The sequence below is a fragment of the Mandrillus leucophaeus genome, unplaced genomic scaffold, assembly GCF_000951045.1.
Source record: "Mandrillus leucophaeus isolate KB7577 unplaced genomic scaffold, Mleu.le_1.0 Scaffold66, whole genome shotgun sequence".
NCBI lineage: Eukaryota > Metazoa > Chordata > Mammalia > Primates > Cercopithecidae > Mandrillus > Mandrillus leucophaeus.
The window spans coordinates 4,399,751-4,411,694 of NW_012107141.1; the positions used below are offsets into that span (position 1 = coordinate 4,399,751).

Genomic DNA, 11,944 nt, shown 5'->3' on the forward strand with positions numbered 1-11,944 from the left:
TACTTGGACACCTGATAGACAAACTAGTCAGATACAGGTATTTGGCAGACATTTTCTCAAAAGTGAATGACATGAGTTTGTCACTTCCAAAACGGTATCATTGTTTGTTGCCAGGCATGGGCCACCATGGCTCATATCTGTAATCCTATCACTTTGGGAGGCCAAGGCAGGAGGATCACTTGAGCCCAGGGGTTCAAGACCAGCTTGGGCAACACAGTGAGACCTCATCTCTATATTTATTTTTAAAAAATAAATAAATTAATAAAATATTTGTTGCCAATGATAGAATTTGAGCTTTTGAGCAAAAATGAGAATTTTAGAAACCTTTTTATTCACTTCCTAGAGCCTGACAGCTTCCTTGGACTTAAAATTTTTCTGATGAGATCAGTAGTAAAGTTGGTGTGATTTTTGGTATTATATAATAACATTTGGGCCAGGGGTGGAGGCTCACACCTGTAATCCCAGCACTTTGGGAGGCTGAGGCAGGCAGATCACCTGAGGTCAGGAATTTGAGAGCAGCCTGGCCAACATGGTGAAACCCCGTCTCTACTAAAAATACAAAAATTAGCTGGATGTGATGGCACACACCTGTAATCCCAGCAGTTCGGGAGACTGAGGCAGGAGAATTGCTTGAACCTGGGAGGAGGTTGCAGTGAGCTGAGATCGCAACACTGCACTCCAGCCTGGGCGACAGAGCAAGACTCTGTCTCAAAAAAATAATAATGAAATAAAATAAGGCCAGGCGCGGTGGTTCACGCCTGTAATCCCAGCACTTTAGGAGGCCAAGGCGGGCAGATCACGAGGTCAGAAGTTCGAGGTCAGCCTGGACAACATGGTGAAACCCCGTTTATACTAAAAATAAAAATAAAAAAAATTAGCCGAGTGTGGTGGCCCATGCCTGTAATCCCAGCTACTCGGGAGGCTAAGACAGGAGAATCAATTGAGCCTGGGAGACTGAGGTTGCAGTGAGCTGAGATTGCGCCATTGCACTCCAGCCTGGGCAACAAGAGCCAGACTCCATCTCAAAAAATAAAAATAAAAATATAAAATAAAATAAAATGTGTCACCATTTGGAAGATCTGCATAACTCAGTAAATCGGTAACTTCAAATTTTGTAACATCAAGCACCAGTGACCAGTGCTTGATGTTACAAAATTCAAAATGCAAGGTAGTCCAGTGAAAAGTTCATTGACATGGTTTTTTATTTATTTATTTATTTATTTTGAGACAGAGTCTCACTCTGTGGCCCAGGCTGGAGTGCAATGGCGTGATCTCGGCTCACTGTAGCCACCGCCTCCCAGGTTCATACGATTCTCCTGCCTCAGCCTCCCAAGTTGCTGGGATTACAGGCACCTGCCACCATGCCCAGCTAATTTTTTTTTTTCTTTTTTTGTATTTTTAGTAGAGACAGGGTTTCCTGACCTCAGTCGATCTGCCTGCCTTGGCCTCCCAAAGTGCTGGGATTACAGGCATGAACCACTGTGCCTGGCCTGATTCGGTTTTAGAGTCCACATTGCTACTAACCTTTGAGAAACTATCATTTGTCATATTTTGGTGTAGTAGCAAAGAAAATCTGTAATTACCTGGAAAGGCTGTTAAAGATATTCCTTCTTTTTGTAACTACATGTCTGTGTGAGGCAGAATTTTCTTCATATACTTCAACCAAAACAACATGTCACAACAGATTGAATGCAGGGATAGACACGAGAATCCAGCTGCCTTCTATTAGGCCAGACATTAAAGAGATTTGCAAAAATTGTAAAATGATGCCACTCTTTTTGCTAACTTTTTTTTAGAAAATTATTTATAAAAGTGTTGTTTATATTAACATGTAATGGGTTTATTGTTTTTAAGCTAATAAATATCTTAAGCATTTCTCAGTTTTAATATCTGATATGATACATAATAATAGCTGTCACCCCCTAAAACAAAACTCTTTTGGGATCTTCACCAATTTTGAGAGTGTAAAGGGGTCTGGGAGCTTTCAAGTAGCTGAACACATGGAGGTTCCTGGTGGATGGTGTGCCCAGGGAGGGTGTGGAAGCACCTTGCCCCTTCCCTCATTTAAAAAAAAAAAAAAGGGCCTAGTGCGGTGGCTCACGCCTGTAATTCCAGCACTTTGGGAGGCCAAGGCGGGCAGATCACGAAGTCAGGAATTCGAGACCTGTCTGGCCAACATGGTGAAACCTCATCTCTACTTAAAATACAAAAATTAGCTGGGCATGGTGGCAGGTGCCTGTAATCCCAGCTACTCAGGAAGCTGGGGCAGGAGAATCGTCTGAACCTGGGAGGCAGAGGTTGCAGTGAGCTGAGATCACGCCATTGCACTGCAGCCTGGGTTAGAGGACAAGACTCCATCTCAAAGGGAAAAAAAAAAAGAGTTTAAAGAGGTCTTCGGATCAGGCAGTTGGACAGCTGCCACTCCCCAGACCCTAGGGCGCCATGGCAGGACTGGGAGCTGGAAGGGTGGCATTCCGGTCAGGATACACATAACATGGACTGGTCTCTTCTGGGCATTCTTTAGCTTGGCAGAGCCAGAAGACGAGAAGCTGAAGTCCCAGCTCAACCAATTCTGAGTCGTGGGCAGTCACAGGCTTCCACAAGCCTCGAGTGCCCCATCTATTCAGTGGGACAGTAATGCCGTCCGCACCGGGGAAAAACCCAGCCTCCCGTCTGTAATGCTGGTGAAAAAGTACTTTGTAAGTTGTGAAACAACGCCACAGATACTTACTTTTGTGGTTGTCTTGTCTGGAGCCAGCGTGATTAGCTTCCCCAGACCTCAGAAAACCTGTCCAGTGGGCGTGAGAAGGCATTAGGTGGCTAAATAGGGGGCATTAGTGGGGGGCCCCCTCCCTAAAAGGGCCTGGCTTCCACTTCTCCCTCCCACTTCTCCCTCCTTAGACCTCGTTCCCGAGCTGGGGCGTGGGCTGGGCTGTACTGGGCGCCAGGTGGAAGGCAGGCCACTGGGCTGTCACCCAGCCTGACTCTGGGGACCTTGGGAAGAGGAGCTGGGAGGCATGCTCGTGCGCAGTGTGCCCGCCCGCCCACCCGCCGCCTGCTGCAGGGCCTGGAGCTGCCGCTGGGAGAGGAAGTGCGTTCGGTTACCAATCGGGTTATTTTCATAACGGCTGTCTCAGGCAGCGGGGAGGAGGGTGACAAGGGGGAGGGGGCAGAGGAGCAGCCACGGCCGCTCGCTCTCCAAACTAGGACTTGCTCAGCAGAGGCCGCCAGCCCGGAGCTGGAGCCAGAGCCCGGCATTGGGGACCCCAGCTCCCTCCTGCTTGCCCCGCTCCCGCCTGCGCCCTGCCTTCCAGATCAGGTCAAAAGGGGCCCCCAGCCCCTCCTTGCCTTCTGCTTCCTCCCTCTGTATCTGGCTGGGTGGGTGTGGGGAGGGTTGGATCCGGGTGGACCCAGGCCCCACCATCCCTAGGCCAGGGGCCTGCCCTGCCCGGTTCCTGAGCTGATGGAAAAGGGTCCCGCCAAGCTCTTGCTGAGCCAGGGCAGAGCCTGCCGAGTAAACACTCACTGGCCTGGTCGCCTTCTTACCGTCCAGCCTGGCCCACCTGCTCCCCAAGGTACATTCTGTTTGTTGTTTTTGACAGGATCCCTGTGGTGAGTCGCAGCCTGGGAAGGGAGGACCCTGCCTCCCAAGCCTCTAGGCTGACTGGGGAGGGGCCGGCCTCCCTTCCCGCTTCCCCACCTCCTTCCCTCCGACCCAGGGACTGTGGGAGCAGAGCCGAGGGGGTTCTGGGGAGGCAGCTGCAGGCCCTTGCTCTGGGGCTGCTGGAGGTGGGGTCGCCATGCACCATGCCCAGCCTTCACGGAGCGGAAGGCGGACGAGGCCCTGCCCAGGGTGTGGAGTGGGCGCTCTGGGTCAGTCCCATGGGGTATCCTGTGAGAGCAACTCAGGAGGCCAGGCCTGGTACCAGGTGCAGAGAGTGCATTCCTCACAACACGAGCAGATACCCAGGTGGTACCTGCGGCCGGCTCTGTTCCTTATGCGGTGGGTGGTGGCCACCCTGGCACTCCTGCTTCCCTTTCTGGGTTCCCGGCCTCACTGTGGGCAGACAAACCCCAGGAGGTAGCACAATCACATGCTCTGGTGTCTGTGGTGGGTGTAGGCCCTGCCAGGCCCCTGCTGTCTGCCAGGTATCGCCAGGCACTCTCCCTCCGTCATCACATCCAGACCTCCTTTATGCCAATCTTCTGAACCAGATGGTGTGAGCTCCATTTTGCAGATGAGAAAATTCAGGCTCAGAAAGGTTAGTAGATCAGCCTTAGGGTGGCAATGGCAGATTCAGGATGCCAGCGCCCTTGAAACTAGCATAAGGCGTGAGATGGCCTGGTCTCTGGAGGGTGGGTGTCCTGTCTGCTGTAGCAGTAGCCGATGAAGCTCTCCGGCCTGCCCGCCCCCATGGCAGCCACTGCAGCTCGGCTGCCCACAGCTGCAGCCACTGTCCGGCAAGGGTGCACGGCCAGACACCACTGGTCTTGCCTCCTGACTTCCTCTGTCCTTTCCCAGGCCCTGTCCTTGTGAGGCCCCAGAGCGGGAGGTTGATGGGGTCCCCTGAGTCCTTTCCCATCCTGTCCCCGTTGGTGTGACAGGCTCTCCACCCGGAGACCGAGGGACAGCCATTTTGCTGTGCTCTTGGTGTTGAAGCCCTCGGGGTGACCTTTGCACATACTATGTGGTGAGTTGGGGGTGACCAAGAGCACGAGGTGAGAAGACACTGTCACGCAGAGCTGTGCTATCAGAGAGGCTCAGGCCCAGGGCGGGTTCCAGCAAGGCCCAGGAGAAACCCCAGCCGAGATAGGAAGTGAGGAGTCAGGCTCTTGCTGACCAGGGACAGAGGTTTCTATGGAGACCAGAGGAACAGGAAGCACAGGCCTGCAGGGAGGGGCATGGGAGCACGGAGGCATGGGTGCCCAGCAGGAGAGCCTGTGGCAAAATAGCTCAGCCACTCTGACAGTCTCCCCAGACAGACAGGGAAACTGAGGCCCGTGAGGGGCCAACTTGCACACAGTCACATAGCACTACCGGCCCTGCCCACCCCACTCTGCTGGGAGGGACGGCACCATCGGCCACTGAGGAGACTCCTGGACAGATGTGGACCTGGGTTGCCTGGCAGTGTGTGGAGCCGGGCACCGCAGGACCACATGCCAGCTGCCCTTGTCTCTCGTGGGGGTCCTGGTCCCTGTTGTCAGCGCAGGTCTGGGGCCGTAAGCTGGGCCCAGCCCTCACCGCCGCCCACGGTTGCAGCGGCACCTCCCCCCACTGACTGTGGCCTTTTGTTTTCTGGGTGACACTAGCATCAGGCGGTGTGTCCGGGTGACTAATCTCCTCCAGGCTGGGCAGCTGTCACAGGGCAGCCTGACCAGGCGGGCGGGGAAAGCTGACACCCTGGGGAGGGCTGGCAGGCCAGTGCCCTGACGGCAGGGGGCAGTTGGGCCTTCAGGCTCCTCTTCCCTGACACAAAATAGGTCCCAGGTCGGGAAGACCTGGGTTCAGGTCCCGACTCTGCCGCTGACTGGCCATGGGACCGTGGCATGTTATTGGCCCTCTTGAAGCCTCAGTTTCTCCATGTCTAGAATGGAGCTGTGGGTCCTGCCTACCTCGCAGGGCTGTGGTGAGGATCACATGAGATGATAAAGTACTTAGCTCAGGGCCTGTCACATAGCAGGCGTTCGTTATTATTCCCTACCTGGTTCCCTTTCCTACCCGATCCCAGCCTCATGTTCCAGGAGGAAGGACCCTGCAACCCACCCTATTTCTGGGGCGCAGGCTTTGCCATTAGGTAGACTTGGGCTCCAGCACTGGCTCCACACTGACTGGCCGGGGACCCTAGGCAGGCCACCTCTGCGTCAACTTCCTCATCAGGAACAGTGTGATGCAGTACCTGTTCATTGGGGTTACGGTTGATGAAATGATCTCAGTGTTTGCCAGGGGCTTAGCACAGTGCCTGACACATAGGGGCTCAGTAAATGTCAGCCGTGACACTGGTGATTTTGGGGGAGGCCCAGCACTCGCTGCCCATGCCTGCCGTCCTGCCCCTGCAGCTCCCTCCTGCCCAGGTGGTCTGCTCTGAATGGGGCACATTTGGGATCATAAGAGCACTGCCCTCACCTCCCTGTCATCTGAGGCAGCTGCAGACTCCAATAGGCAGAGACCAAGAGCTGAGCCGTGCAGAACTCTGCTTCCCTAGGCACCTCCACCATGTCCGTCTCTTCCCTCAACACCCCTGCACCTGGCCTGAAGCTGCTCAAGACCTGCAGGGCAGTAGCAAATCAGAGTGCGGTGAATGGAAGGAGAAGGTGCTAGACGTGGGCCTGGGCCTGACTCCTCAAGCCCATCATCTCTGCCTTCATCCTCCCTCCTGTCCATGGTGCTTCCAGGGCATCACCCACCATGCCTAACTAATGCCAGCCTTCAGGGGACCACAGGGCTTCTGTCAGCCCCAGGCAGCACTGTCCCAGGGCTGTGACCTTGACCTCTGTGGCTGCCCGGGGCTAGGATGCATCCCCCACCTGTCTCTCCCCAGGACCAGGACAAGGACCAGGGCCCAGGAGATCGCCTGCTGTGGGGCACAGGTAGCCTCAGGTACCTGGCGGCATTGCCACCCTGATCCATGCCAGGCAGGCTGCCCTTCCCCTAATGTTAGGAGAGGTGAGGGCACAGGAGCTCAATGCTGGCTGTGAAGAAGGGTAGGCAGGGCGGAGGTGAGCTGGCAGAGGGAGCAGAGCATGAGTTCAGGATGGGTCCGGGGAGACCAGGTCCAGGTGGGAGCTAGGATGATGCCCACAGCTCCTGCCTCCCTGCAGCATTTGAAATTGTGAGTATCCGAGCATCCAGCATCAGGGCCGCAGAAGAATGTCCAGTCACAGGCTCCCTCAGCAGCAGAGTCAGAATGGTTTCCCAGCTTCACCCTGGGGTATCCATTCTTGTCCCTTCAGAAAGGTGAGACAGAGCAGGTGAGCACCAGATAGTTCTTACCATCAGTGCCTCAGACGTACAGGCACGCACACACCCAGAATCCAGAAGGCTTTGCTTTTGGCCCAAGCCTATTGTCACGGTCCCCTGGGTAAAGGAAGACTGAGCAGCCCCTCCCCGGGGTGAGCCAGACAGCGACTCTGCAGTTCCCTGAGACCTAGTCTCCCCTGAGCTACACATTAGGCCCTCTCCATTTTCCAGGAGTCACCTTCAGTCTGACCCCAAGTCTGGGGGCCAAGAGACTCTGGGGGTCCTGTCAAGACTGAGTTCCTTTGCAGAGAGCCTCGTTTTGTTATAGCTTGGTTTGTGCCATGTCCCGGGGGAGACACCTAACCTGCTCCCCCATGTTGGTGGCAAAACAAAGACCCCGCGAGTAGGAAGCCGTGCCCTGGGCCCCACCGTCCATCCAGACAGACCGACTCCCCATTTTCTTTTTGTTTTCTTTTCCATCAGCTTCCGGTGGGGCAGGTGGAGGCCTTTAGGCCCAGGGCTCTGTGGATTCTGGTGCCTGGATGGGGGAAGAAGGGGTAGCCTGAAGCACCCACCTACCTACGACTCCAGGGCTCCCTAGGGTGCAACGGGGGAGAGCATCAGTGCCCCAACAGCTCTAAACTTGGGCTCCCCTGAGCACCCTTGGGACCCTCACATGGAGGTCAGAGGCTGCAGTGACCCCTCCCTCCCTCGGGGCTTGCTTCCCTCCTCATGGGGCAGAGGCTGTGAATGGGCTCCCAGACGCAGGACAGACCATGGCCTGGTCCAGCTCCTGATGTCCCCGGTCTCTGTGCCCAACAGCCACCCGCCTGCCATGGAGACTTTCTTTAGAAGACATTTCCAGTGGAAGGTGCCAGGCCCTGGAGAGGGGCAGCGGCGGCCCAGCGGTGTGGGGCTGCCCACGGGCAAGGCCCGGCGTCGCTCCCCCGCTGGGCAGGCCTCCTCCTCACTGGCACAGCGGCGCCGCTCCAGTGCCCAGCTCCAGGGCTGCCTCCTGAGCTGCGGGGTGAGGGCCCGGGGTTCCAGCCGCCGGCGCTCCAGTACTGTGCCCCCTTCCTGCAACCCCCGCTTCATCGTGGATAAGGTGCCCACTCCACAGCCTACCACTGTGGGGGCCCAGCTTCTTGGCGCACCCCTGCTGTTGACCGGGCTTGTGGGCATGAATGAGGAGGAGAAGGGTGTCCAGGAGGATGTGGCAGCCGGGGCGTGGAGCGCCGTCCAGCCAGGCACCAAGACACCAGGGCCATCCCCACCCCAGGGCGCCAGGCCGCTGTCTTCCCTGCCCCGCTACCTGCGCCGAGCCTCCTCCCACCTGCTCCCTGCGGATGCCGTGTATGACCACGCTCTCTGGGGCCTGCACGGCTACTATCGGCGCCTCAGCCAGCGGCGGCCCTCAGGCCAGCACCCTGGCCCTGGGGGCCGAAGAGCCTCAGGCACCACCGCCAGCACTGTGCTGCCCACCCGTGTGCGCCCACTGTCCCGCAGGCGCCAGGTAGCCCTACGGCGCAAGGCGGCGGGACCCCAGGCCTGGAGCGCCCTGCTCGCGTAGGTATAGCTGTGGCCAGCAGGGCGAGTGGTGTGTCCTCCTGTGAGTCTGGCCTGGGCAAGGGCCTTGAAGCTCTTCCCAAGTGTTCCCAGTTGGGAACACTCTGGGCAGTGCTCTGAAGCCAGCGTACCCCAAAAGGCCATGTCTCCTGCAGGGAGCCTCTTAGTCTCTGGGGCTGCTGGGAGGCTCCTCCGCCCTCCCTGTTGCCAAGGTCATGGAGAGGGCAGAGGCCCCAGGAGGTGGGAAGAAGTAGGGTCAGCAAGTGCTCAGCCGCTGCCTCAGCTGTCTTCTCCTCTGTAGGAAAGCCATCACCAAGTCGGGCCTCCAGCACCTGGCCCCGCCTCCGCCCACCCCTGGGGCCCCGTGCAGCGAGTCAGAGCGGCAGATCCGGAGCACAGTGGACTGGAGCGTGAGTGCCTGAACACCCCTGGGTCCCAGCCCCACTGGGCTCTTGGCCAAGGTGCAGTTGGAGGGTAGAGGCACTCCAGGCAGGTGGGAGAGCCAAGCCTGGAAGGGTTGGGACAGTGGGGCAGACGGAACAGAGCAGGGTTGATCAGGGCGCTGGAGCGGGTTTGTCTTGGGAGAGGGCGGGTGGGCAGGGGCTGATGGGAGGGAGGGCTGGGCGGCCAGCATGCGCTGAGCAAGCCCATCCCATGGCTAGGAGTCAGCGACATATGGGGAGCACATCTGGTTCGAGACCAACGTGTCCGGGGACTTCTGCTACGTTGGGGAGCAGTACTGTGTAGCCAGGATGCTGGTGAGTGCTTGCTGGGGCATGCTGCCCCCTGCTGGTGGAGCCAACAGCCGCTGCCTTTTTCCGGGAAGGTGGGATCAAGCCCGCTCCCTAGCACCCCTGCTGTGGGTCGCCCCAGGATGGTGAGGGGTGCAGGGGCTTTGTCTGGACGCCAGGACTGGGGCTTCCCAGTGCACACAGAGGGCAGCTGTGCTGAGGCAGGCAGCCTCCGAGATAGACTTACCTGGTGCCTCAGGGGCCCTCTCTTTCCTGTCCTGCAGCAGAAGTCAGTGTCTCGAAGAAAGTGCGCAGCCTGCAAGATTGTGGTGCACACGCCCTGCATCGAGCAGCTGGAGAAGGTGGGTGGGTAGCTCAGCTTTGCCCGCCCCTGCCCTTTGGGTGCTGAGGCCCTTTCAGCACACACACACCCACACACATTATACAAACATGGCCTGCCAGGAGCGACCCAGCCCTCGGGGGTGAAGAGTCAAGGACCCTGGAGCCAAATAACTGCGTTCGAATCCTGGCTTCTCACTGATTAGCTGCTGTATCCCCACTGCCTGGAACAAACCTGGCACCTAGTGGGTTCGTTGAATATCACTCAATGGAATGAATTGACGAATGGTGGCCCTTGTACCATTTCCCATGTCCAAACTAGCGCTTAGAAGAGGCCATTGATTTGCTTCATTGAAGCTTCATAACTCAGCTGTGGCTGGGGGGATCCCCTACACCCTGCCTCTGTGGAGACCTTTCCCCAAGGGCCATTGTCCACTGTGCATTTGCATCTGGGGGCATGTCTGGGCACTGTGCTTCTAGAGGGAAGTGGAGGCAGCACTGGGCAGGCGGGTCAAGGCCAGGGGCAGAAGGGTTCGCGTGGAGGGACAGGGCTCCCCAGCCTGCAGAAACCCAGGCCAGCATACGAGAGAGACTGTAAGACTAGGAATGGCTTAGGCAGGCTCACACGGGCTGCTTTCCCCAGCCCCTGAATTGTAAACTGAGACTTCCTTATACCTCTAATAAGGCTGAAGTAGGGACAGTTATGAGAAAGGAAATAGAAATGCAGCCCCAAGCACTGTACACTGATCATCTAAGGTGGAAATCGAGCTAGGGTTCCACAGATTAGCTAAAGGTCTCCAGGGGCCAGGCAGTGCAAGTCTGCATGCGAGAACCAGGCTGGCTGCATGTGCCCAGGTCGTGAGTGCCAGAGGGCAAGGAAGAAAAGGATGCGGCCGAGCGCGGTGGCTCACGCCCGTAATGCCAGCACTTTGGGAGGCCGAGGTAGGTGGATCACCCTGAGGTCAGGAGTTTGAGACCAGCCTGGCCAACATGGTGAAACCCCATCTCTACTAAAAATTAGAAAAAGTAGCCAGGCTTGGTGGCGCACACCTGTAATCCCAGCTACTCGAGAGGTGTTGGTTGCAGTGAGCCAAGATTGCCCCACTGCACTCCAGCCTGGGCGACAGAGTGAGACTGTCTCAAAAAAAAAAAAAGAACGATGAGCAAACCACGGTCCCATGTTAGTTGGGGGGACAAACCCGAAGCTCCCAACCTCCCCCTCATCCTGGGTGCTGGGTGGAAGAAGGAAAGATCCCTCTGGCTAGTGAGGAGGAGGCAGAGAGGCAGGAGGGCTTCTCACAGGAGATGTCTCATGTTTCAAGGACTCTCGGGATGATATGAGGGTATCCCCGCCTTTTGAGGATGACTCTGGGTTGTCCTGGAGGAAGTGACCATATACCTGACCCCAAAGGGAGGTTCTGACATTTTGGTGGTCACTGCTGTGTTTCACAGATAAATTTCCGCTGTAAGCCGTCCTTCCGTGAATCAGGCTCAAGGAACGTGCGCGAGGTAAGTGTCCAGGGTAGGGTGCTCAGGGACAGGGCCACCCTAAGATTCTGGCATGGGCCTCTGTGCAGTGCCTCCGGAGTGCCACCAGAGGGCTCGGCTCCCTCTAGGCTGCTGCTCTCTGAGGTCTGAGTTCTGCCATGCGGAGGCCTAACTAGCACTGCCTGCAGAGGGGGTGGGACAGCTTGTGCCTCTTGGTGCTTCCCAGCCTTCTCCGGCTCTCCTCTGACTCTGAGCCTCCCCTGGGCCATGAAGAGAGTCTTCAGCCCCTCCTCCACTCAAGCGCAGGACTGCAGAGAGCTTCCTGCAGCCCCCACCTTCGATGTATTGAGCCACGTGGGCCGTCCTCCCCCCGCCTACCCCTCACCTGGTGAAATTTCTCCACTTCTCCCCCAGCCAACCTTTGTACGGCACCACTGGGTACACAGACGACGCCAGGACGGCAAGTGTCGGCACTGTGGGAAGGTGAGAGGCCCTGCCCGAGGAAATCGCCACCTGCACCCGTGGGCCTGAGCCCAGGCTGTGTGGCCAATGTGGCCTGCCCATCACTGACCGCACCCTGGCGTGCAGAGTCCAGGGCTGACTCTCAGCCTGGCTGCAGTGCCTTCGTCCCCAAACACCCTGGCCTGCTCTTGGTCTCTGGGCTTAGCAGGAGAGCAGGGAGGAAAGTTTTCTTCCGACGTGGCACGCCTGGCCTGCTTTGAAGCTGCAAGTGGCCCTTTGGAGAATCGTATAGACTTACTCATTCGGTGACTCCGTGGATACTTGTGTGCCAAGCACCAAGCTGGGCAGCAGTTTCCCACCCTCCTGAGGACAGTGTGGCTTGAAGCCAGGCTTTCCAGGC

At 57.3% G+C, this 11,944-nt stretch overlaps 1 protein-coding gene across 2 annotated transcripts in view; it reads left to right on the forward strand.

The window, feature by feature from the left end:
* DGKZ (diacylglycerol kinase, zeta) overlaps positions 1-11,944 on the forward strand; it is a 35,613-nt gene that overhangs the window by 13,477 nt on the left and 10,192 nt on the right. The window contains exons 1-7 of one of the 2 annotated variants that reach the window (XM_012001376.1): positions 3,196-3,319; positions 7,781-8,524; positions 8,826-8,934; positions 9,187-9,282; positions 9,543-9,617; positions 11,047-11,103; positions 11,497-11,565. In XM_012001376.1, coding sequence (XP_011856766.1) covers positions 7,794-8,524; positions 8,826-8,934; positions 9,187-9,282; positions 9,543-9,617; positions 11,047-11,103; positions 11,497-11,565 — 1,137 coding nt within the window. In that variant the 5' untranslated portion in view covers positions 3,196-3,319; positions 7,781-7,793. Of the gene's footprint in view, positions 1-3,195; positions 3,320-7,780; positions 8,525-8,825; positions 8,935-9,186; positions 9,283-9,539; positions 9,618-11,046; positions 11,104-11,496; positions 11,566-11,944 lie in introns of those variants that run through there. The other variant, XM_012001377.1, reaches the window with a different exon arrangement.